Source organism: Littorina saxatilis, linkage group LG8 (assembly GCF_037325665.1).
Source record: "Littorina saxatilis isolate snail1 linkage group LG8, US_GU_Lsax_2.0, whole genome shotgun sequence".
Taxonomy (NCBI): Eukaryota; Metazoa; Mollusca; class Gastropoda; order Littorinimorpha; family Littorinidae; genus Littorina; species Littorina saxatilis.
Window position 1 is genome coordinate 41,967,649 of NC_090252.1, and position 26,930 is coordinate 41,994,578.

Below are 26,930 nucleotides of genomic sequence, written 5' to 3' on the forward strand. Positions count from 1 at the left end.
ACATCAGACACATCAAGCTGCTGGCTAGTGAACTGAGAGACCGCCGTAAACAAAGACTTCTCCGCGATAGAAGAAGAAATGAATCTTTTGATACTGTTGTATTTGAAGAACATATTGGCACCCAGAGTTTGTACTGCAAAAGTGATGATGTTGTGCTCATGTATGATTTCAACACAGATTGTAAACGCTGGTTCTTCGATCAGTCAGACAACATGACCAAGATTCAGAAACATGCCATGTCGTGTCTTCGGACATTGCCCCCGATCAGCAAAGATCGGTACGCTGAATTGTACAAAGAAGAACTGGAAGAAGATCTGAGAATAGTGTCTCGCGTAGTCCGCTTTTACTTAGGATGAACAGTTTCAAACACCGTGATGTTTTCATTCTTGGTTCTCTAATGCTGAAAAGGGCCGTCACACAATATCTGTCACCACAGGGAAGAAAACAAAAGACTGAAGGACTGATCAAATCATGATGTTATGATGCATGGTATTGGTGTGCAGTGTGAGTCAAGGTATCCCTGACTCTGACAAATGCAGTGGACTCTCTATCGGACTTCCAGTAGCGAGAACTCTGCGCGATCGTGCATGCTTCGGTATATAGAAAGCTTTGTACTTCGACATCCCAACCCCACAACACCCTTTCGCTATAAACATGTGTTTTCGCGAATAAAACATTCTGATTCTGATTCTGATTCTCTCTCTCCCTCTCCAGTTCTTTTTCTAGGGCATATTTCGTTGAAATGATAACTAGAAATTGAGATTAATATTCCCATTTCTATTCAAACACCGAACCAAAAAGTCTGAACGATGGATACGTGTTCGAGACCTCACAGCCGCAAGACTAGTAAAGCTTCAGCACTATCATTGTTCTTTACTTGTTATGTTGTCAACTTGTCAGACATTCGGACCTAAAGAAGCACCGCTCAAAATAAATGTGACTGAAGCAAAATTAAGCAATGGAGAAATGTGTATAACGTCAGCGTTACATTGCAATACCTATGGTGAAGCACACCGAACCATTTTCATCTCTGTTTCTCAAATCCAGCCGCCATCTTCCTACCAACAGTGACGTTCCTTCCGGTAGTTGAATAGTCAGGGTCAGGTTTGGGACGCTACCTGTCAGAGACGCCTGGCTGTAAAGATGTTGAAAATTGTACTGAATAAATGGTTCATGTAATGAAACAAAAATCAAATCAAATCAAATCAAATTTTTCGAGGGTTGTGGCATAAGCAATACAACGAGCTTTTTTGTAACCAGCCCTCGCCAAGAGGGGAGACTAATCTAATCACATATTTACACGGACATTCACGTAGAGAAAAAGATAGAAAAAAACAACAACATATGAATATTTACACATTACGTATTATACACAAATATAAAGCGTCGTATATGTGAACAGAGAGAGAGAGAGAGAGAGAGAGAGAGAGAGAGAGAGAGAGAGAGAGAGAGGAGGGGGGAACACACACACACACACACACACACACACACACACACACTCACACTCACACATACACACACACACACACTCACACACACACACACACACACACACACACACACACACACATACACACACACACACGCACACACACGCACACAGACAGACAACGGATGTTGAAACATTAACACAAACACAGTGAAAGTGAGTACCATCCCCCCTAAAAATGGCAATAAACCCTTGACAATTGCAATAAGCTTTCTTATATTTTGAAGTATACAATCGACCAAGAAAGACAGTAGAAACAAAAGAAACGCGAAAAAATGCGTCATTGTTTGATTGACAAAATCGCCAATAATTATAGAGTTAGATTTATTAAACCACAAAAGTTTAATGAAGGCATGTTTGACCTTACTTTTGTGTGATTATGTTGATGCTGTGACTGTTTTAACACACAAGACAAGCAGGTTTATCGTTAAACACATAATGCGCGCTCGCAGCACGTGCAAGTAGAGCAGGAAAAATCTGATGTGTGAGATGTGTTCACTAATGCATTAGCAATCAAAAGAGACCATGGCAAGTTTGCTGCCAGTCTCACTTTTGAAACAGCCAGGATGCCAAGATTCACACCACCAAAACGCCACGTCGATTTAAAGCTGGGGGTGATCCAGAAGCGCTGGCATGTGCTTTAAACGTGCATATTCCAACAGTTTATCACCTTCTGCAATGTTCTGGTGACATTGGAAGCACTGCAGTTATGCAACGCGGTGGATTTTTTCGCATTACCCCAACAAGACAAGATCGCAATTTTCTGCCACAACGTCTTCGACATCGATTCAATTCAGCCGCTGACACTACCAGGAACATCATTGGAAGCAACCAGTGTCCGATCAGTGGGCAGAGAGCGCGATGAAGGCTGACTGAGCGAGACCTCCAAAACTTCGTTAACGTTAAACCTACTTGTCCCGTGTATTAAAACAGTCGCAGCATCAAAATAATCACGCAACAGCTAGGTCAAACATGCCTTCATGAACATTTTGTGGTTTGATAATTCTAACTCCATAATTGTTCAAGATTTTGTCAATCAAACATTGCAGAATTGTTTCCCGTTTCTTTTGTTGCTCGGTATATATACAGCAAAATCCCCCTTTTAAGACCTCCCGCCGAATTTTGAGAAAATCACGTTTTAAATAGGAGGGAGTCTTAAAATCGGGGTAAATTTATCGAGGTTGTGAACAGAAAGTCTGAGAAAACAGGGTCTTAAAAGGAAGGAAGTCTTAAATGGGTGGTTCCTCTGTACTTCTATTGTGGCAGTTATAGTTATAAGGTTCATAGAAAAAGAACAAGTCGCGTAAGGCGAAAATACAACATTTAGTCAAGTAGCTGTCGAACTCACAGAATGAAACTGAACGCAATGCAATTTTTCAGCAAGACTCGTAGCATCGTCAGTCCACCGCTAATGGCAAAGGCAGTGAAATTGACAAGAAGAGCGGGGTAGTAGTTGCGCTGAGAAAGATAGAACGCTTTTCTGTACCTCTCTTCGTTTTAACTTTCTGAGCGTGTTTTTAATCCAAACATATCATATCTATATGTTTTTGGAATCAGTAACCGACAAGGAATAAGATGAAAGTGTTTTTAAATTGATTTCGAAAATTTAATTTTGATAATAATTTTTATATTTTTAATTTTCAGAGCTTGTTTTTAATCCAAATATAACATATTTATATGTTTTTGGAATCAGAAAATGATGGAGAATAAGATGAACGTAAATTTGGATCGTTTTATAATTTTTTTTATTTTTTCACAATTTTCAGATTTTTAATGACCAAATTCATTATTTAATTTTTAAGCCACCAAGCTGAAATGCAATACCGAAGTCCGGGCTTCGTCGAAGATTACTTGACCAAAATTTCAACCAATTTGGTTGAAAAATGAGAGCGTGACAGTGCCGCCTCAACTTTCACGAAAAGCCGGATATGACGTCATCAAAGACATTTATCAAAAAAATGACTCGGGATATCATACCCAGAAACTCTCATGTCAAATTTCATAAAGATTGGTCTAGTAGTTTAGTCTAAATCGCTCTACACACACAGTCACACACACGCACAGACAGACACACACACACACACACACACACACGCATACACACACACACATACACACACACACACACACATACACACACACACACACACACACACACACACACACACACACATACACCACGACCCTCGTCTCGATTCTCCCTCTATGTTAAAACATTTAGTCAAAACCACAACAACATCGGCGTAAGTAGCACAATTTCGATATCTAATTAAATTATGTTTGTAGTTTCTGTTGCTTTTTTATTGCACCGGAAGGGTCACATTCAAGAAAACACGAGACAGAAAAAAATGAAACAATCGAACCTTGTACAGTCGACAGGGAGTGAACTGAAGACATTGTCTGTGGCCTTGTATCTCCACAGCTGACAGGTGACGACTTTGCGATAAAAGGCAGTGACGGGGAACTCCAGTGTCTGACGACCAGAACTGGTCGGGAAGGAGAACTCCCTGTCAGCGATCAGTAGTCCACCTTGTTCACAGAAACACACACATGGTAAAAACAGAATCGAGCTTAGCAAGCAAATAAACACACATTGAGATCATCTAACAGCAAGCGTACAAACGAACAGGCAAACTGACTTAAAGGGGCAACACTTTAAGCAACCTTGCCTTTCTCTACACACTTCATACCAATCAGCGACTCGGTCAAATAACCAATCTTTCATCGAAAATCCCTGCGCATAATGCGCAACGGACATAACCCTTTTAGGTTTAAAGGCTGGTCAAAACAACATTCCAGGACCGCAAATATGTTGTTTTTCAAAGTAAACATAGCACCCGTATATGAATGGTATGTGGTAGACTGCACACAATTACGAATATGAATCAGTGGTTCTTTTGATTAAGTTCATGATTTATGACTCAATAATTTGTCATTAAAGGCTTTAAACTCTTGTTATTTACTTGATATTGCATCAGTATTGTAAAATATGTTTTCAAACAACAACAGACAATTCCAGAGTGGCAACAACATTTGACAAACTTTGTAACGTATTTAAACAAGAAATACAGAAAGACGAAAGTAAAAGAAAAGGATGTCTCGAAAACAAACCACCTTACTTACATTTGACATAGAGTAGTTCCGTCATGTTTTCTCTGGCCCCAGGCGCCTCACAGCTGATCATGCCCGTGTCGTTGCACTGAACGTTGTGGATGATGTGCTCCGTGAGACTCAGGTTATTCTGTTGTACAGACTCGTTGCTGGTGAGCTCCACACCGTCCTTCTTTAGTGTCACTGACTGCGGTGGGTGCCCTTCCTTCCACAGACATAAGATGTTGATTGTGGAGTTTCGCATCGCGGTTGCGGTTTTGTTGATTTCTTTGCCATTGCTTTCGAAGGTCAGCTTGGAAATTTCCGGTGGATCTGGTAATTTAAAGAACAGTTGTAAACAAGTATATTACTGACAGTTCATGCATTTGATATTTTCATGAATAACGGTGGGAATAAAAAGGTAATTACAAAATGCGCACACAACAGCAACAAACAAACAAACAATCAAACAAATTTTGTGTAAGAGAATTCGATAGTAAAATCTTACATTCAACGGTAATATTCACAGTCCTCTTAGTCTTCATGACGTTACTCAGCTCTGCTAACAGCGTCCACCGCCTGGTTTGTTTTCCCGTGATGAAGTGAGAAAAACTGTACTGCTGAGTTGTTGCGTTGCATGTGCAGTTAGGACCAGAAGATGACCCAGAGATACAGGAACCATTATTCTGTACTATTACGCACAGTGAGTTATTGCCGTCCAATACACTGACCAGCTCCGCAGAGGATGCGTTTTTGCAGGTGTCCAACAAAATGAAGTTCAAAGTCAATGTTGTGTTTTCTAGTACTACAGGCTCATCGTTGTTGACCTCAAATTCCACACCTGAAAATAATCTCTTATTAACATCAGTAGGTCACTCGACGAGGAAGTGTAAAATGCAGTTATGTTATTGATAGCTCATACTTCGCATTACGTTAACCCAGTGTTACTGGTTGTTTACAGGACATTTTCATCGCTCAGAACTGCAAATGCAGGCGCTTTTGTGAAAACTGCAAATTAACCACACTTTTTATGTTTTTATTTTTTTTACTGTCCAGAGATTTCTATTTGAAAATCAAACAAGACCTAACGTTTTCTTTTACCTTACTCAAAACTACTGTTTATTATAATCAATAATGTTTCCCTACATGCCACAACGATAGCAGGTAGATGAAGCCAATCGGTGCCCTGGAGTTGACCTTGTTTACAGTAATAATCATCACTAGACCGACATCAAACGGGTACACATAACGTCATACTCACAGTCCTCAGCAAAACACGGCACTGCACAATGGCAGATCAGCACCAGCACAACACATTGTTTGCTGAAATACATGTTTTAAGTCACACTGGACAACATACCAGAAGAATTGTTTGTATGAATGCAGCGAATTTCTAAAAATATATACACACGTTCCTAGATCATGTATATTCAGTGTGAAGAGTTTTCCGTGACTAAGGGTAGATGAACGCTTACAAGGAAGATAATATCAACACACTAACAAAATGTTTCATGATTGTTGTCAAAGTAAAACTGGGGTCAGTGTATAGTAGGTTGGGATAGTTTGTGCACGAAACTGTAAGGGAAGTACTGAGGTCACTGAAGAATTATACTGATCAAACTAACATCGTGGTTTGAAACATTGGTGAATGTGAGCCTCTGCCAAATGTTGCTCAGTTCGACACTAATCTTATTTTTTTAATAACTGCTTGTGAATACAATCAGAACGTCTGCATCACCCATCTCTTCAAGAGCAACAAAAGAAATGCGAACAAATTCGCCATTGTTTGATTGACAAATTCTCCAACAATTATAGAGTTAGAATTATTAAACCACAACAGTTTGACGAAGGTAGGTTTGACATTGCTTTTGTGTGATTATTTTGATGCTGTGACTGTTTTAACACACGCGACAAGCAGGTTTATCGTTAAACACATAATGCGCGCTCGCAGCACGTGCAAATGGAGCAGGAGAAATCTGATGTGTGAGATGTGTTCACTAATAATGTATTAGCAACCAAAAGAGACCATGGCACGCTTGCTGCCAGTCTCACTTTTGAAACAGCCAGGATGCCAAGATTGACACCACCAAAATGCCAGGTCGATTTAAAGCTGGGGATGATCCAGAAGTGCTGGCATGTGCTTTAAACGTGCATATGTCAATAGTCTAATCACCTTCAGCAATGTTCTGTTGACATTGGAAGCACTGCAGTTATGCAACGCGGTGGATTTATCGCATTACCCCAATAAGACAAGATCGCAATTTCCACAACGTCTTCGAGATCGATTCAATACAGCCACTGACACTATCAGGAACATCATTGGAAGCCACTAGTGTCCGATCAGTGGCCAGAGAGCGAGATGAAGACTGACTGAGCGAGACCTCCAAAACTTCGTTAACGTAAAACCTGCTTGTCCCGTGTGTTAAAACAGTCGCAGCATCAAAATAATCACACAACAGCTAGGTAAAACATGCCTTCATCAAACTTTTGTGGTTTGATAATTCTAACTCTATAATTGTTCGAGATTTTGTCAATCAAACATTGCAGAATTTTTTCGCGTTTCTTTTGTTGCTTGGTATACACACACACACACATACACACACACACACAGACATACACACAGACAGACACACACACCCACATACACACACATACACACACACAGTCACACACACAGTCACACACACACACACACACACACCCGAGTCTACCGGAATACATTTAGTCAAAACTTGACTAACTTTGAGCAAATAGGAAATCACAGATCAAGTGACCTCGTCATATCATCACTCTCAACGGACTTTGTGTTCTCATCTGTCTCTTAATGTATACAAATAATTATTTCCGGGTAGCTTTTCTAGGCTGAGCTTGCAACGATCGCGTACGTATACACTAGGTGCATTTTTTTTCTCCTGCACCTTTTTTTTTAATTAAACTTAACACATTAGTCGACAACACTCGTTGGTAGGCACACGTACGCAGAAGAGGAAATAGTGTGCATTGAACTGTGTAGATTGAAATGACATCAGATAATCGAAACGGTTACTGTCTGTGCACGACAGACAGTGTACATACTGAAGATCTGAAAATGTCTTCAATGTGAAGTCAATGAAGACTCTTGCAATAATGATGCTACCTGTTATACCTAAAGCCTCTGGAAGGCTGCTCTTGTTCGGCATCTTCTTAACTGGCTTCAAGTTACGGCTGTGCACAACATGTAAGTATAACTTTGTTTCATGATGTAAATGGTTACTTGTTTGTTATTGTTTGTTTGATTACTGTTTGGGTAGAATGTTGAGAGGTTAAAGTCATCAAACAACTTTAGCGCGGCCTGCATTTGATAAAAAGAAAAAGAAGAAAAGAACAAGTCGCGTAAGGCGAAAATACAATATTTAGTCAAGTAGCTGTCGAACTCACAGAATGAAACTGAACGCAATGCCATTTTTCAGCAAGACCGTATACTCGTAGCATCGTCAGTCCACCGCTCATGGCAAAGGCAGTGAAATTGACAAGAAGAGCGGGGTAGTAGTTGCGCTAAGAAGGATAGCACGCTTTTCTGTACCTCTCTTTGTTTTAACTTTCTGAGCGTGTTTTTAATCCAAACATATCATATCTATATGTTTTTGGAATCAGGAACCGACAAGGAATAAGATGAAAGTGTTTTTAAATTGATTTGGACAATTTAATTTTGATAATAATTTTTATATATTTAATTTTCAGAGCTTGTTTTTAATCCGAATATAACATATTTATATGTTTTTGGAATCAGCAAATGATGGAGAATAAGATAACGTAAATTTGGATCGTTTTATAAATTTTTATTTTTTTTTACAATTTTCAGATTTTTAATGACCAAAGTCATTAATTAATTTTTAAGCCACCAAGCTGAAATGCAATACCGAACCCCGGGCTTCGTCGAAGATTACTTGACCAAAATTTCAACCAATTTGGTTGAAAAATGAGGGCGTGACAGTGCCGCCTCAACTTTCACGAAAAGCCGGATATGACGTCATCAAAGACATTTATCAAAAAAATGAAAAAAAACGTTCGGGGATTTCATACCCAGGAACTCTCATGTCAAATTTCATAAAGATCGGTCCAGTAGTTTAGTCTGAATCGCTCTACACACACACACACACACACGCACGCACGCACACACATACGCACATACACCACGACCCTCGTTTCGATTCCCCCTCGATGTTAAAATATTTAGTCAAAACTTGACTAAATATAAAAAGCAGACGCAGAAGAAAAAGAAGAAGAAGAAGAAGACAAACAAATACAACAACAACAAAAATAACAACCAATTTTTTTTTACTTGGCCTACATGGGAGGAAAGGTCCTTTTAGGTGCTCGAACTTTTCTCTGTTTAGAAAGTTTCATTGCCTGTGACATAATCTGAAGGTCGATCCTCTAGACACATAAGACCTGAAACAAACTATTTCAAGGTATTTGGGGAGATTTTCAACCGTATTATTTGAATCAAAAACACCTGCCATTTAAACATGTTTCAAAATCTTACACATTGTCCGCGCTTCATGTCGTGAGTGTCTCTATACTACTACAATCACGTGTAAGTTTGTGCGTAGAACGTAATAGTGAGACTTTATTTTTAAAACAAACTTTGGCCCGAACATTCATTTCCCCAGCGTCTGCAGCAATCGGCCAACGGTTTAATGTGCTTTTCATACAATAGACAGATTACCAATCCCGAAAGCGGCCTTAAAGAATACAATTCACAAATACAAAGCTCTTACTGTTAAACTGTTTGGTAGTTTTCCACCCACCCACACACACACACAGACACACACACGCACGCACGCGTTTATCCAAATCTGCTCAGTTTGCCACGGATGAACTCTTTTGTCCCATGCCTGCGAAGTATGGCACGATGGATTATCGATGCTCATAGTTGTGTCTAAACATTCTTGAAGTACGGTAGAAGCTTTTGTTTTGCGTCTTGGAAGGTTCCATCATCTCCACGCATGCTTGTAATACCATGCGTTTTGGAAGATCAAAATAACAGAAAATTCACACATATTCTTCGTTAGTGCATGTGAAAACCTCTTCCCTCTTGAGCCCATCGTCCCATTGGTGGGGCGGCTCTTTTCGCATACACTACTTCGTTGTCAATCAATCATAGATCACTGCGGTATTGTTTGTTATAAGTGTGATTTGGAAAAATAAAAATAAAGGAACGGCAACTTTCATCTTTGTGTATGTTGTGACTATCACTCGTTTGTCACAAAATTGCTTCAAAGGGTCGCCTCCTCTCTAAAACGGAGGGGAGACTGCCCACCAAACTCACTGGCTGAACACAAGCAGTCCCCCCTGAGACATTTAGCAGACCTGATTCTAATACCTGTGCATAGTTGAGACAGAGTGCTTCCGAATTTGGTGCGTCCCATATGTAGGACGATGGGCACACATGGGTTAAGCGAGATTTGTAAAGTACGCACAATTCCAGGGTTTGGTGAAATCCAGACATCTCGCTGTGTATATGACCTAAGTCTGACTGACTAATCTCGAGTTTCAAGATCACAGGAGCATCCAATTCGGATAAAACTATGGACAACTGTTATTTTTATTAAGTTTTTGTGTGTGTGGCTAGAGATTTGAAACCTGACACCTGTCGGGTTTGTTGATCTTCAGATATGAAGCAAGTCTGGCTGATCCTCAACAAAAATCAAAGTGACAGGAGGGTAAAGTTCAGGTCAAAAATATAATAAAAATAAAATTATCATTTAAAATAAATTGAAGCTAGATCTCTGAAAGTGGACTCAAACCCAGGATTGAAAGTTAGAAATTATCGTTGTCTTAGACTTTTTCAAGTTAGAATCCTAGAATAGTACACATTTCCGGTGTCTGATGACCCCCCAGACATGTCCCAATTCTGTCGGACAGCCGTCAAATGTCAAGGTGTTTAAAATTACCCTTCTACACACATGCGCACAATGAAGATCTCAAGTTCACGTTGCTTGTCCCAGAGCTTCAAAAACATCAACAGATGCAAACATCATGATCTCTAGTCATAAGTATCGTGATCATTGTCGTATTTCGACAAACAGATCAAATGCTCGTGAATCAAAAAGACAAAAAATATCAGACACTTCGCACAAAAGTATTGCCAGTGGCAGTGCGAAAAAACCCCATGCAAAACGCTTAAAAGAAAAACATTGTGATGATCCAGGTTAGCTGTTGAAAAAAAAACCAATCCAAAAACCCAGTCAGGTAAGTATGTAACGCTCAAGTGGAGTTATTGAGGGGCTAAATCCTTCTTTTTCCGTAGTGTTGTTGTCCGTGGCTTGCTGTTGTTGTTGTTGTTGTTGTTGTTGTTGTTGTTGTTGTTGTTGTTTTGTTGTTGTTTTGTTGTTGTTGTTGAGTTGAGACAGATACACGAATGACGGAGTAAAACAACAAGGTCTGCCTTGAAACGGCATACACCAGTCTCTGCGGTATCAAGCCGGTTACACCACATGTACAAGTCTGAGTTAATGAAGTGATTTAGCGAGAAAATACCCTCACATGATAGCGAAAGATAGAGAGAGAGAGAGAGAGAGAGAGAGAGAGAGAGAGAGAGAGAGAGAGAGAGAGAGAGAGAGAGAGAGAGTGTGCGTCTCCAATGTCAAGCAAAAGTGTACAAAGTTTTCAGCAAATTTGGTGAAAGTCGCATTCTGTTGTGATCAACTCACACTATGTTTTTCAGGTGCTTTTTTCGACACGGCAAACGTTACACACCTGCTCGTGAGAGGAAAATTCCCAGCTGCGCTACATTTTTCTGTCTCGTATGATAGCACGTGTGACGGGTATGACACCGCTGTGGTCAAGACTGTAGAGTTAGCTTACAGCACCTCGTGGGTTACCCTCTGTAGGTTTCCACACGAAGAAGGAAGATGCAGTCTCGCGCCAGTAACCAAGTCGAACACATCCAAGTGTTCCTGCAGTCCCGATACCAGGCATTATACATACAGGAGTCCGCCCATTCTAGGCACGGGGAATCAAACATGGATACTGCTTGGGACAACGACAAGTGGAGAAGAGTTTAACAAGACAGTCATGATAATCATACTTGGTAACAATGTCTGTCTGTCTGTCTGTTTGTTTGTCTGTCTGTGTGTCTCCTAGCCTTAAATCGTTATCCTTGTTCAGATCAGTTCTCTCTCTCTCTCTCTCTCTCTCTCTCTCTCTCTCTCTCTCTCTCTCTCTCTCTCTCTCTCTCTCTCTCTCTCTCTCTCTCCCTCTCTCTCTCTCTCTCTCTCTCTGTCTCTCTCTCTGTGAGATCTATCTATCTATATATCTATCTATCTATCTATCTTCTATACATATAATAAAAGAGAGTGTCTGTCTGTGTGTCTGTGTGTCTGTGTGTCTGTGTGTCTGTGGTCGCCATACCTCAGAGATGGCAAGAGGCAGGAACAAGATATTTTGCATGCACACTCCCTAGGTGCCGCAGATGTGCACCTGGGTTTTAGTTTCTCCAGACATTGTTTCCTTCCTCGGATAATGACCCTCCCCATCTATCAATACAGTCTACATAGTACAAGGGAGGTAAGTCATGCTTTGTCACCCACGGAAGGGAGGTAACTCTCATCAAACCAGTATACCGTGTAATTCTCAAGGGTTACCCCCCGCCCGCTATCATCCCGCCCCCACCCCCCCCCCCCCACACACACACACACTAACCCTGCCCCCTGCTGTGCAAGGCCAGTTCAGTGCCTGGTGATCACATGTAGCAAGCACATAATGCCAGTGATATTACAGACTCTCTATCGCTCCTATGAGGAGAAGAAATGAAGAAGAAAAAGTTAACCGGACAGTTCAGGAAATTTCTAGAAGCAAAGGGAGGTAACTCTTACTTTGTATACATTGAAGGGAGGTATCTTCTCTTCTAATGCAGGCACGCCTGATCAGTCTTTACAGAATATATAGAGTCGATGTTAGACCTGGTTTTCAAGTATCTAGAATTTTCCTAAGAAAAGGAGATAACTCAAGTCAAAAAGTTATTTTTCAGCAAAAAGAGTGTGTTGATGGTGATGCTTTCACACTGTCAGTCCCAGCCTTTTAATCCAAATGTATGAGCTCACACTTTCATCTATCGCTTATTCTCATTGGAATAAGATTCTAGAAGTTTCTGAGAGAGAGGGAAGATCAGAAACACCCGGGCGAAGCCGGGCCTGACTGCTAGTACATCTATCTATACATATAATAAAAGAGAGTGTCTGTCTGTGTGTCTGTGTGTCTGTGTGTCTGTGTGTCTGTGGTCGCCATACCTCAGAGATGGCAAGAGGCAGGAACAAGATATTTTGCATGCACACTCCCTAGGTGCCGCAGATGTGCACCTGGGTTTTAGTTTCTCCAGACATTGTTTCCTTCCTCGGATAATGACCCTCCCCATCTATCAATACAGTCTACATAGTACAAGGGAGGTAAGTCATGCTTTGTCACCCACGGAAGGGAGGTAACTCTCATCAAACCAGTATACCGTGTAATTCTCAAGGGTTACCCCCCGCCCGCTATCATCCCGCCCCCACCCCCCCCCCCCCCCACACACACACACACTAACCCTGCCCCCTGCTGTGCAAGGCCAGTTCAGTGCCTGGTGATCACATGTAGCAAGCACATAATGCCAGTGATATTACAGACTCTCTATCACTCCTATGAGGAGAAGAAATGAAGAAGAAAAAGTTAACCGGACAGTTCAGGAAATTTCTAGAAGCAAAGGGAGGTAACTCTTACTTTGTATACATTGAAGGGAGGTATCTTCTCTTCTAATGCAGGCACGCCTGATCAGTCTTTACAGAATATATAGAGTCGATGTTAGACCTGGTTTTCAAGTATCTAGAATTTTCCTAAGAAAAGGAGATAACTCAAGTCAAAAAGTTATTTTTCAGCAAAAAGAGTGTGTTGATGGTGATGCTTTCACACTGTCAGTCCCAGCCTTTTAATCCAAATGTATGAGCTCACACTTTCATCTATCGCTTATTCTCATTGGAATAAGATTCTAGAAGTTTCTGAGAGAGAGGGAAGATCAGAAACACCCGGGCGAAGCCGGGCCTGACTGCTAGTATAATAAAAGAGAGTGTCTGTCTGTGTGTCTGTGTGTCTGTGTGTCTGTGTGTCTGTGGTCGCCATACCTCAGAGATGGCAAGAGGCAGGAACAAGATATTTTGCATGCACACTCCCTAGGTGCCGCAGATGTGCACCTGGGTTTTAGTTTCTCCAGACATTGTTTCCTTCCTCGGATAATGACCCTCCCCATCTATCAATACAGTCTACATAGTACAAGGGAGGTAAGTCATGCTTTGTCACCCACGGAAGGGAGGTAACTCTCATCAAACCAGTATACCGTGTAATTCTCAAGGGTTACCCCCCGCCCGCTATCATCCCGCCCCCACCCCCCCCCCCCACACACACACACTAACCCTGCCCCCTGCTGTGCAAGGCCAGTTCAGTGCCTGGTGATCACATGTAGCAAGCACATAATGCCAGTGATATTACAGACTCTCTATCGCTCCTATAAGGAGAAGAAATGAAGAAGAAAAAGTTAACCGGACAGTTCAGGAAATTTCTAGAAGCAAAGGGAGGTAACTCTTACTTTGTATACATTGAAGGGAGGTATCTTCTCTTCTAATGCAGGCACGCCTGATCAGTCTTTACAGAATATATAGAGTCGATGTTAGACCTGGTTTTCAAGTATCTAGAATTTTCCTAAGAAAAGGAGATAACTCAAGTCAAAAAGTTATTTTTCAGCAAAAAGAGTGTGTTGATGGTGATGCTTTCACACTGTCAGTCCCAGCCTTTTAATCCAAATGTATGAGCTCACACTTTCATCTATCGCTTATTCTCATTGGAATAAGATTCTAGAAGTTTCTGAGAGAGAGGGAAGATCAGAAACACCCGGGCGAAGCCGGGCCTGACTGCTAGTACATATAATAAAAGAGAGTGTCTGTCTGTCTGTCTGTCTGTCTGTGGTCGCCATACCTCTGAGATGGCAAGAGGCAGGAACAAGATAGTGTGCACGTACACTCCCTAGGTGCCGCAGATGTGCACCTGGGTTTTAGTTTCTTGATTCACTGTTTCCTTTCTCAGAATATGGACCTCCCATTTATTGAATACAGCCTATATGGTGCAAGACCAGTTCAGTGCCTACTGTTCACCTGTAGCAAGCACATCATGCCAGTGATATTAGAGACTCGCTGTTGCTCCTATGAGGGGAAGAAATGAAGAATGAAAAATTAACTGGACAGTTCCGGAAATTTCTAGAAGGTAAGGGAGATAACTGTTCACCTGTAGCAAGCACATCATGCCAGTGATATTAGAGACTTGCTATTGCTCCTATGAGGGGAAGAAATGAAGAATGAAAAATTAACTGGACAGTTCCGGAAATTTCTAGAAGGTAAGGGAGATAACTCTTTTTTGTCTGTGGTCGCCATACCTCTGAGATGGCAAGAGGCAGGAACAAGATAGTGTGCACGTACACTCCCTAGGTGCCGCAGATGTGCACCTGGGTTTTAGTTTCTTGATTCATTGTTTCCTTTCTCAGATTATGGACCTCCCATTTATTGAATACAGCCTATATGGTGCAAGACCAGTTCAGTGCCTACTGTTCACCTGTAGCAAGCACATCATGCCAGTGATATTAGAGACTCGCTGTTGCTCCTATGAGGGGAAGAAATGAAGAAAGAAAAATTAACTGGACAGTTCCGGAAATTTCTAGAAGGTAAGGGAGATAACTCTTTTTTGTCTGTGGTCGCCATACCTCTGAGATGGCAAGAGGCAGGAACAAGATAGTGTGCATGTACACTCCCTAGGTGCCGCAGATGTGCACCTGGGTTTTAGTTTCTTGATTCATTGTTTCCTTTCTCAGATTATGGACCTCCCATTTATTGAATACAGCCTATATGGTGCAAGACCAGTTCAGTGCCTACTGTTCACCTGTAGCAAGCACATCATGCCAGTGATATTAGAGACTCGCTGTTGCTCCTATGAGGGGAAGAAATGAAGAAAGAAAAATTAACTGGACAGTTCCGGAAATTTCTAGAAGGTAAGGGAGATAACTCTTTTTTTGTATCCAAACAAAGGAGGTAAAGCTAATGATAATGGGATAGCGAGCGTCTTAAATTGCTACAGGACTCCGCTTACTCCCGGGCGAAGCCGGGCTTAACTGCTAGTCTATCTATCTATCTATACATATAATAAAAGAGAGTGTCTGTCTGTGTGTCTGTGTGTCTGTGTGTCTGTGGTCGCCATACCTCTGAGATGGCAAGAGGCAGGAACAAGATAGTGTGCACGTACACTCCCTAGGTGCCGCAGATGTGCACCTGGGTTTTAGTTTCTTGATTCACTGTTTCCTTTCTCAGATTATGGACCTCCCATTTATTGAATACAGCCTATATGGTGCAAGACCAGTTCAGTGCCTACTGTTCACCTGTAGCAAGCACATCATGCCAGTGATATTAGAGACTCGCTGTTGCTCCTATGAGGGGAAGAAATGAAGAATGAAAAATTAACTGGACAGTTCCGGAAATTTCTAGAAGGTAAGGGAGATAACTGTTCACCTGTAGCAAGCACATCATGCCAGTGATATTAGAGACTTGCTATTGCTCCTATGAGGGGAAGAAATGAAGAATGAAAAATTAACTGGACAGTTCCGGAAATTTCTAGAAGGTAAGGGAGATAACTCTTTTTTTGTATCCAAACAAAGGAGGTAAAGCTAATGATAATGGGATAGCGAGCGTCTTAAATTGCTACAGGGCTCCGCTTACTCCCGGGCGAAGCCGGGCTTAACTGCTAGTACATATAATAAAAGAGAGTGTCTGTCTGTGTGTCTGTGTGTCTGTGTGTCTGTGTGTCTGTGGTCGCCATACCTCAGAGATGGCAAGAGGCAGGAACAAGATATTTTGCATGCACACTCCCTAGGTGCCGCAGATGTGCACCTGGGTTTTAGTTTCTCCAGACATTGTTTCCTTCCTCGGATAATGACCCTCCCCATCTATCAATACAGTCTACATAGTACAAGGGAGGTAAGTCATGCTTTGTCACCCACGGAAGGGAGGTAACTCTCATCAAACCAGTATACCGTGTAATTCTCAAGGGTTACCCCCCGCCCGCTATCATCCCGCCCCCACCCCCCCCCCCCCCCCCACACACACACACTAACCCTGCCCCCTGCTGTGCAAGGCCAGTTCAGTGCCTGGTGATCACATGTAGCAAGCACATAATGCCAGTGATATTACAGACTCTCTATCGCTCCTATGAGGAGAAGAAATGAAGAAGAGAAAGTTAACCGGACAGTTCAGGACATTTCTAGAAGCAAAGGGAGGTAACTCTTACTTTGTATACATTGAAGGGAGGTATCTTCTCTTCTAATGCAGGCACGCCTGATCAGTCTTTACAGAATATATAGAGTCGATGTTAGACCTGGTTTTCAAGTATCTAGAATTTTCCTAAGAAAAGGAGATAACTCAAGTCAAAAAGTTATTTTTCAGCAAAAAGAGTGTGTTGATGGTGATGCTTTCACACTGTCAGTCCCAGCCTTTTAATCCAAATGTATGAGCTCACACTTTCATCTATCGCTTATTCTCATTGGAATAAGATTCTAGAAGTTTCTGAGAGAGAGGGAAGATCAGAAACACCCGGGCGAAGCCGGGCCTGACTGCTAGTACATATAATAACAAGTCGCGTAAGGCGAAAATACAATATTTAGTCAAGTAGCTGTCGAACTCACAGAATGAAACTGAACGCAACGCAACGCAGCAAGACCGTATACTCGTAGCATCGTCACTCCACCGCCCGTGGCAAAGACAGTGCACGTGGAATTGACAAGAAGAGCGGGGTAGTAGTTGCGCTAAGAAGGATAGCACGCTTTTCTGTACCTCTGTTTGTTTTAACTTTCTGAGCGTGTTTTTAATCCAAACATATCATATCTATATATTTTTGGAATCAGGAACCGACAAGGAATAAGATGAAAGTGTTTTTAAATTGATTTGGAAAAAAAAAATTTGATAATAATTTTTATATATTTAATTTTCAGAGCTTGGTTTTAATCCGAATATAACATATTTATATGTTTTTGGAATCAGCAAATGATGGAGAATAAGATAAACGTAAATTTGGATCATTTTATAAATTTTTATTTTTTTTTACAATTTTCCGATTTTTAATGACCAAAGTCATTAATTAATTTTTAAGCCACCAAGCTGAAATGCAATACCGAACCCCGGGCTTCGTCGAAGAGTACTTGACCAAAATTTCAACAAATTTGGTTGAAAAATGAGGGCGTGACAGTGCCGCCTCAACTTTCACGAAAAGCCGGATATGACGTCATCAAAGACATTTATCAAAAAAATGAAAAAAACGTTCCGAGATTTCATACCCAGGAACTCTCATGTCAAATTTCATAAAGATCGGTCCTGTAGTTTAGTCTGAATCGCTCTACACACACACACAGACAGACAGACAGACAGACGCACATACACCACGACCCTCGTTTCGATTCCCCCTCGATGTTAAAATATTTAGTCAAAACTTGACTAAATATAAAAAGAGAGTGTCTGTCTGTGTGTCTGTCTGTCTGTGGTCGCCATACCTCTGAGATGGCAAGAGGCAGGAACAAGATAGTGTGCACGTACACTCCCTAGGTGCCGCAGATGTGCACCTGGGTTTTAGTTTCTTGATTCATTGTTTCCTTTCTCAGATTATGGACCTCCCATTTATTGAATACAGCCTATATGGTGCAAGACCAGTTCAGTGCCTACTGTTCACCTGTAGCAAGCACATCATGCCAGTGATATTAGAGACTCGCTATTGCTCCTATGAGGGGAAGAAATGAAGAATGAAAAATTAACTGGACAGTTCCGGAAATTTCTAGAAGGTAAGGGAGATAACTCTTTTTTGTCTGTGGTCGCCATACCTCTGAGATGGCAAGAGACAGGAACAAGATAGTGTGCATGTGCCGCAGATGTGCACCTGGGTTTTAGTTTCTTGATTCATTGTTTCCTTTCTCAGATTATGGACCTCCCATTTATTGAATACAGCCTATATAGTGCAAGGGCAGTTCAATGCCTACTGTTCACCTGTAGCAAGCACATAATGCAAGTGATATTAGAGACTCTCTATTGCTCCTATGAGGGGAAGAAATAAAGAACGAAAAATTAACTGGACAGTTCCGGAAATTTCTAGAAGGTAAGGGAGATAACTGTTCACCTGTAGCAAGCACATCATGCCAGTGATATTAGAGACTTGCTATTGCTCCTATGAGGGGAAGAAATGAAGAATGAAAAATTAACTGGACAGTTCCGGAAATTTCTAGAAGGTAAGGGAGATAACTCTTTTTTGTCTGTGGTCGCCATACCTCTGAGATGGCAAGAGGCAGGAACAAGATAGTGTGCACGTACACTCCCTAGGTGCCGCAGATGTGCACCTGGGTTTTAGTTTCTTGATTCACTGTTTCCTTTCTCAGATTATGGACCTCCCATTTATTGAATACCGCCTATATGGTGCAAGACCAGTTCAGTGCCTACTGTTCACCTGTAGCAAGCACATCATGTCAGTGATATTAGAGACTCGCTGTTGCTCCTATGAGGGGAAGAAATGAAGAATGAAAAATTAACTGGACAGTTCCGGAAATTTCTAGAAGGTAAGGGAGATAACTCTTTTTTGTCTGTGGTCGCCATACCTCTGAGATGGCAAGAGGCAGGAACAAGATAGTGTGCACGTACACTCCCTAGGTGCCGCAGATGTGCACCTGGGTTTTAGTTTCTTGATTCATTGTTTCCTTTCTCAGATTATGGACCTCCCATTTATTGAATACAGCCTATATGGTGCAAGACCAGTTCAGTGCCTACTGTTCACCTGTAGCAAGCACATCATGCCAGTGATATTAGAGACTCGCTGTTGCTCCTATGAGGGGAAGAAATGAAGAAAGAAAAATTAACTGGACAGTTCCGGAAATTTCTAGAAGGTAAGGGAGATAACTCTTTTTTGTCTGTGGTCGCCATACCTCTGAGATGGCAAGAGGCAGGAACAAGATAGTGTGCACGTACACTCCCTAGGTGCCGCAGATGTGCACCTGGGTTTTAGTTTCTTGATTCATTGTTTCCTTTCTCAGATTATGGACCTCCCATTTATTGAATACAGCCTATATGGTGCAAGACCAGTTCAGTGCCTGCTGTTCACCTGTAGCAAGCACATCATGCCAGTGATATTAGAGACTCGCTATTGCTCCTATGAGGGGAAGAAATGAAGAAAGAAAAATTAACTGGACAGTTCCGAAAATTTCTAGAAGGTAAGGGAGATAACTCTTTTTTTGTATCCAAACAAAGGAGGTAAAGCTAATGATAATGGGATAGCGAGCGTCTTAAATTCAGTGCTACAGGACTCCGCTTACTCCCGGGCGAAGCCGGGCTTAACTGCTTCTTGATTCATTGTTTCCTTTCTCAGATTATGGACCTCCCATTTATTGAATACAGCCTATATGGTGCAAGACCAGTTCAGTGCCTACTGTTCACCTGTAGCAAGCACATCATGCCAGTGATATTAGAGACTCGCTATTGCTCCTATGAGGGGAAGAAATGAAGAATGAAAAATTAACTGGACAGTTCCGGAAATTTCTAGAAGGTAAGGGAGATAACTCTTTTTTTGTATCCAAACAAAGGAGGTAAAGCTAATGATAATGGGATAGAGAGCGTCTCAAGTTAAATTGCTACAGGGCTCCGCTTACTCCCAGGCGAAGCCGGGCTTAACTGCTTCTTGATTCATTGTTTCCTTTCTCAGATTATGGACCTCCCATTTATTGAATACAGCCTATATGGTACAAGACCAGTTCAGTACCTACTGTTCACCTGTAGCAAGCACATCATGCCAGTGATATTAGAGACTCGCTATTGCTCCTATGAGGGGAAGAAATGAAGAAAGAAAAATTAACTGGACAGTTCCGGAAATTTCTAGAAGGTAAGGGAGATAACTCTTTTTTTGTATCCAAACAAAGGAGGTAAAGCTAATGATAATGGGATAGCGAGCGTCTTAAATTGCTACAGGACTCCGCTTACTCCCGGGCGAAGCCGGGCTTAACTGCTAGTGAAGAATAAGCTGCTGCGCGTGGGCTCTAGCATAGGCAGCTTGGGATGTATATATTCCTAGTAGAGTTCCAGTACGTGTCTAGTACATATAATAAAAGAGAGTGTCTGTCTGTCTGTCTGTCTGTCTGTCTGTCTGTCTGTGGTCGCCATACCTCTGAGATGGCAAGAGGCAGGAACAAGATAGTGTGCACGTACACTCCCTAGGTGCCGCAGATGTGCACCTGGGTTTTAGTTTCTTGATTCATTGTTTCCTTTCTCAGATTATGGACCTCCCATTTATTGAATACAGCCTATATGGTGCAAGACCAGTTCAGTGCCTACTGTTCACCTGTAGCAAGCACATCATGCCAGTGATATTAGAGACTCGCTATTGCTCCTATGAGGGGAAGAAATGAAGAATGAAAAATTAACTGGACAGTTCCGGAAATTTCTAGAAGGTAAGGGAGATAACTCTTTTTTTGTATCCAAACAAAGGAGGTTAAGCTAATGATAATGGGATAGCGGGCGTCTTAAATTGCTACAGGGCTCCGCTTACTCCCGGGCGAAGCCGGGCTTAACTGCTAGTAAGTACATCTATCTATCTTCTATCTATCTATCTATACATATAATAAAAGAGAGTGTCTGTCTGTGTGTCTGTGTGTCTGTGGTCGGAATACCTCAGAGATGGCAAGAGGCAGGAACAAGATATTTTGCATGCACACTCCCTAGGTGCCGCAGATGTGCACCTGGGTTTTAGTTTCTCCAGACATTGTTTCCTTCCTCGGATAATGACCCTCCCCATCTATCAATACAGTCTACATAGTACAAGGGAGGTAAGTCATGCTTTGTCACCCACGGAAGGGAGGTAACTCTCATCAAACCAGTATACCGTGTAATTCTCAAGGGTTACCCCCCGCCCGCTATCATCCCGCCCCCACCCCCCCCCCCCCCCCCACACACACACACACTAACCCTGCCCCCTGCTGTGCAAGGCCAGTTCAGTGCCTGGTGATCACATGTAGCAAGCACATAATGCCAGTGATATTACAGACTCTCTATCGCTCCTATGAGGAGAAGAAATGAAGAAGAAAAAGTTAACCGGACAGTTCAGGAAATTTCTAGAAGCAAAGGGAGGTAACTCTTACTTTGTATACATTGAAGGGAGGTATCTTCTCTTCTAATGCAGGCACGCCTGATCAGTCTTTACAGAATATATAGAGTCGATGTTAGACCTGGTTTTCAAGTATCTAGAATTTTCCTAAGAAAAGGAGATAACTCAAGTCAAAAAGTTATTTTTCAGCAAAAAGAGTGTGTTGATGGTGATGCTTTCACACTGTCAGTCCCAGCCTTTTAATCCAAATGTATGAGCTCACACTTTCATCTATCGCTTATTCTCATTGGAATAAGATTCTAGAAGTTTCTGAGAGAGAGGGAAGATCAGAAACACCCGGGCGAAGCCGGGCCTGACTGCTAGTACATATAATAAAAGAGAGTGTCTGTCTGTGTGTCTGTGTGTCTGTGGTCGCCATACCTCAGAGATGGCAAGAGGCAGGAACAAGATATTTTGCATGCACACTCCCTAGGTGCCGCAGATGTGCACCTGGGTTTTAGTTTCTCCAGACATTGTTTCCTTCCTCGGATAATGACCCTCCCCATCTATCAATACAGTCTACATAGTACAAGGGAGGTAAGTCATGCTTTGTCACCCACGGAAGGGAGGTAACTCTCATCAAACCAGTATACCGTGTAATTCTCAAGGGTTACCCCCCGCCCGCTATCATCCCGCCCCCACCCCCCCCCCCCCCACACACACACACACTAACCCTGCCCCCTGCTGTGCAAGGCCAGTTCAGTGCCTGGTGATCACATGTAGCAAGCACATAATGCCAGTGATATTACAGACTCTCTATCGCTCCTATGAGGAGAAGAAATGAAGAAGAAAAAGTTAACCGGACAGTTCAGGAAATTTCTAGAAGCAAAGGGAGGTAACTCTTACTTTGTATACATTGAAGGGAGGTATCTTCTCTTCTAATGCAGGCACGCCTGATCAGTCTTTACAGAATATATAGAGTCGATGTTAGACCTGGTTTTCAAGTATCTAGAATTTTCCTAAGAAAAGGAGATAACTCAAGTCAAAAAGTTATTTTTCAGCAAAAAGAGTGTGTTGATGGTGATGCTTTCACACTGTCAGTCCCAGCCTTTTAATCCAAATGTATGAGCTCACACTTTCATCTATCGCTTATTCTCATTGGAATAAGATTCTAGAAGTTTCTGAGAGAGAGGGAAGATCAGAAACACCCGGGCGAAGCCGGGCCTGACTGCTAGTACATATAATAAAAGAGAGTGTCTGTCTGTGTGTCTGTGTGTCTGTGTGTCTGTCTGTGGTCGCCATACCTCAGAGATGGCAAGAGGCAGGAACAAGATATTTTGCATGCACACTCCCTAGGTGCCGCAGATGTGCACCTGGGTTTTAGTTTCTCCAGACATTGTTTCCTTCCTCGGATAATGACCCTCCCCATCTATCAATACAGTCTACATAGTACAAGGGAGGTAAGTCATGCTTTGTCACCCACGGAAGGGAGGTAACTCTCATCAAACCAGTATACCGTGTCATTCTCAAGGGTTACCCCCCGCCCGCTATCATCCCGCCCCCACCCCCCCCCCCCACACACACACACACTAACCCTGCCCCCTGCTGTGCAAGGCCAGTTCAGTGCCTGGTGATCACATGTAGCAAGCACATAATGCCAGTGATATTACAGACTCTCTATCGCTCCTATGAGGAGAAGAAATGAAGAAGAGAAAGTTAACCGGACAGTTCAGGACATTTCTAGAAGCAAAGGGAGGTAACTCTTACTTTGTATACATTGAAGGGAGGTATCTTCTCTTCTAATGCAGGCACGCCTGATCAGTCTTTACAGAATATATAGAGTCGATGTTAGACCTGGTTTTCAAGTATCTAGAATTTTCCTAAGAAAAGGAGATAACTCAAGTCAAAAAGTTATTTTTCAGCAAAAAGAGTGTGTTGATGGTGATGCTTTCACACTGTCAGTCCCAGCCTTTTAATCCAAATGTATGAGCTCACACTTTCATCTATCGCTTATTCTCATTGGAATAAGATTCTAGAAGTTTCTGAGAGAGAGGGAAGATCAGAAACACCCGGGCGAAGCCGGGCCTGACTGCTAGTACATATAATAAAAGAGAGTGTCTGTCTGTGTGTCTGTCTGTCTGTGGTCGCCATACCTCTGAGATGGCAAGAGGCAGGAACAAGATAGTGTGCACGTACACTCCCTAGGTGCCGCAGATGTGCACCTGGGTTTTAGTTTCTTGATTCACTGTTTCCTTTCTCAGATTATGGACCTCCCATTTATTGAATACAGCCTATATGGTGCAAGACCAGTTCAGTGCCTACTGTTCACCTGTAGCAAGCACATCATGCCAGTGATATTAGAGACTCGCTGTTGCTCCTATGAGGGGAAGAAATGAAGAATGAAAAATTAACTGGACAGTTCCGGAAATTTCTAGAAGGTAAGGGAGATAACTGTTCACCTGTAGCAAGCACATCATGCCAGTGATATTAGAGACTTGCTATAGCTCCTATGAGGGGAAGAAATGAAGAATGAAAAATTAACTGGACAGTTCCGGAAATTTCTAGAAGGTAAGGGAGATAACTCTTTTTTGTCTGTGGTCGCCATACCTCTGAGATGGCAAGAGGCAGGAACAAGATAGTGTGCACGTACACTCCCTAGGTGCCGCAGATGTGCACCTGGGTTTTAGTTTCTTGATTCATTGTTTCCTTTCTCAGATTATGGACCTCCCATTTATTGAATACAGCCTATATGGTGCAAGACCAGTTCAGTGCCTACTGTTCACCTGTAGCAAGCACATCATGCCAGTGATATTAGAGACTCGCTATTGCTCCTATGAGGGGAAGAAATGAAGAAAGAAAAATTAACTGGACAGTTCCGGAAATTTCTAGAAGGTAAGGGAGATAACTCTTTTTTTGTATCCAAACAAAGGAGGTAAAGCTAATGATAATGGGATAGCGAGCGTCTTAAATTGCTACAGGACTCCGCTTACTCCCGGGCGAAGCCGGGCTTAACTGCTAGTTATTAAATAATTGGTGTCTCTTTCTTTACTGGTTCGATCCCCACGTTCGGCGAGGGATTTGTTTCCCATAATCAACTTGGTGCAGACTCTCCTCTGTGTCCGAACACCCCCGTGTGTTCGCATGCGCACGATAGGGACTGGGTGGCCGAGTGGTAACGCACTTGCGCTCGGAAGCGAGAGGTTGCGTGTTCAGGCCTGGGTCAGGCCGCAATTTTCTCCCCCCTTTCCTAACCTAGGTGGTGGGTTCAAGTGCTAGTCTTTCGGATGAGACGAAAAACCGAGGTCCCTTCGTGTACACTACATTGGGGTGTGCACGTTAAAGATCCCACGATTGACAAAAGGGTCTTTCCTGGCAAAATTGTATAGGCATAGATAAAAATGTCCATCAAATACCCGTGGGACTTGGAATAAAGTTAAAAAAAATTCCATCTCACACGGCATTAAGTCTCAGGAAACATGAATACACGCATGCAGGAAAAAAAAAATATGGGTAGCGCCGTATGTATGGCAGCTCGCTTTCCCCGGGGAGAAAGCAGCCCGAATTTCCATGAGGGTAACCTCACTGGACTGTAAATCTTATCCAATCCAATCCAATCCAATCCAATAAAGAACCCAAGTTCACAGCGAAAGTCTCCGGGCTTGGAAACATCATAGACCATTTATCCTGGACCGCCAACTAGCTCTCTCTCCGCTCTTTCTCTCTATTACGAGGTAGCGCCTCTCGCATTTAGGAACCTACGCTTACATGGCCTTTCAGAAATCAGGGGGATGTCATATCCGGTGTCGATTGTAAACATGGACGAAGTTGCCGAGGTAAGTTCTGAAAATGCTAAAATAAACTCAGCAAAAGTGCATATGGAACATGTTTTTCGATGAGTTTTGTTAAGTTTAGTTTGGAGTTTTGGAAAATCCAGTTCATTGTCACCTCCCATTGTCACAAATAACTGGAGCGTGCTTTCTTTTCACTGTCTTCGAATCGCTGGCCTTTCAAACCGGACGTCACGCGCCCCTGAAAGTCGAGAGTCGTAACCTCGAAGGGTCACGTGACGAGTTGGCGGTCCAGGCTATTTGGTCTATGGACACACGAGTACACGCATGCAGGAAAAAGAACGAATATAGGGTAGCGCTGTATACTCTATGGCAGCTCGCTTTCCCAAGTGAAAAAGCGACGCGAATTTCCATGAGGGTAACCTCACGGGAGTATATGAAATCTGATCCTATCTTTATTCTTATCCTTCCAAATTGCTCTTTAAAGAAAAAAAGACTGGAAATTTAAAATATATCTTCTTTCTCGTGTACACCAATATATCAAATCGCCATAAATCTGTCCAGGCATTAACAAGGGGTCGGAACATATTTCCACTTGGACACTGACCAAAACCGACAGCCTGTCTGCTGTTTGTGCTGGGTGAGAACTATTAACAGGCTTAAATTCACAACAAGCTTTCATTCTAGAAACAAACAGGCTGTTGGTTTGTGGTACGTGTGCAAATACCATGATGTTTTTTATTCCATGTAAAAGGCTGGACAGATCTGTTGTATTTTATATGATGGTTTACAAAGGCCTACACCCTAACGCATCTGTCTACTTAAAAAAAAAGAAAAAAAGAGTGGTTTTGTGTTTTCTTTCTGTTTTGACGACTAGTACTGTGTTACCCCCCAACAAATGCAACCCACAAAAAATGCTGATTACTTCTACAGCTGTTGGCTGAATTACTTCCTATTTGGTGTTCATTAATTTCCGCATATGCATGACTAGTCCACAAAGGGGCAAGTTTGTAGGTCAAATGATCTGACTGTTGTACAATTTCAAAAAGGTTTCCAAATTCGAGGATCGACTTTACAGAACGAGGTTTAACATTGAGCGGTAACCATACTTACCTGATTTAAACTCTCTATACTTTTATCTTTTGGATTATCTGAACGTCTTGGGTATACAAAAACGCCCCCTTAACCCCCCAGACCATTGGTGACCTGAAGAAAGCAATTACAGCTGGGTTCTGGGCAATATCTAGACAGGAAAGCGTTGGCGTCATAGACAATTGTGGAGGTGTAATGTGGAATACATTTTGAAGAGAAGGTAAAAGTCGGACCATTTCCCCTACAGACTGAACACTTTGTGGAATGGTCGTGAACAAACTGAAGTTCATGCACAAAAACTATGAAGATATTCGCTAAAC

The 26,930-nt window shown here is 42.2% G+C and overlaps 1 protein-coding gene and 1 long non-coding RNA gene across 2 annotated transcripts in view; one reads left to right on the plus strand and one right to left on the minus strand.

Annotated features, from left to right (window-relative positions):
• Positions 1-380: 380 nt before the first annotated feature.
• LOC138974662 (uncharacterized) lies at positions 381-6,323 on the minus strand. The gene is made up of 5 exons (XM_070347384.1): positions 5,088-6,323; positions 4,613-4,912; positions 3,853-4,018; positions 999-1,135; positions 381-400 (listed from the first exon to the last, which is right to left on the minus strand). The coding sequence occupies exons 1-5, from the start codon at positions 5,122-5,124 to the stop codon at positions 381-383; spliced, it is 660 nt and encodes a 219-aa protein (XP_070203485.1). The 5' UTR covers positions 5,125-6,323.
• A 4,881-nt stretch (positions 6,324-11,204) lies between these two features.
• Positions 11,205-26,930, plus strand: part of LOC138972321 (uncharacterized) — a 19,147-nt gene continuing 3,421 nt past the window's right edge. Inside the window, exon 1 of the long non-coding RNA XR_011457555.1 lies at positions 11,205-11,654. This is a non-coding gene — a long non-coding RNA (uncharacterized lncRNA). The remainder of the gene's footprint in view (positions 11,655-26,930) is intronic.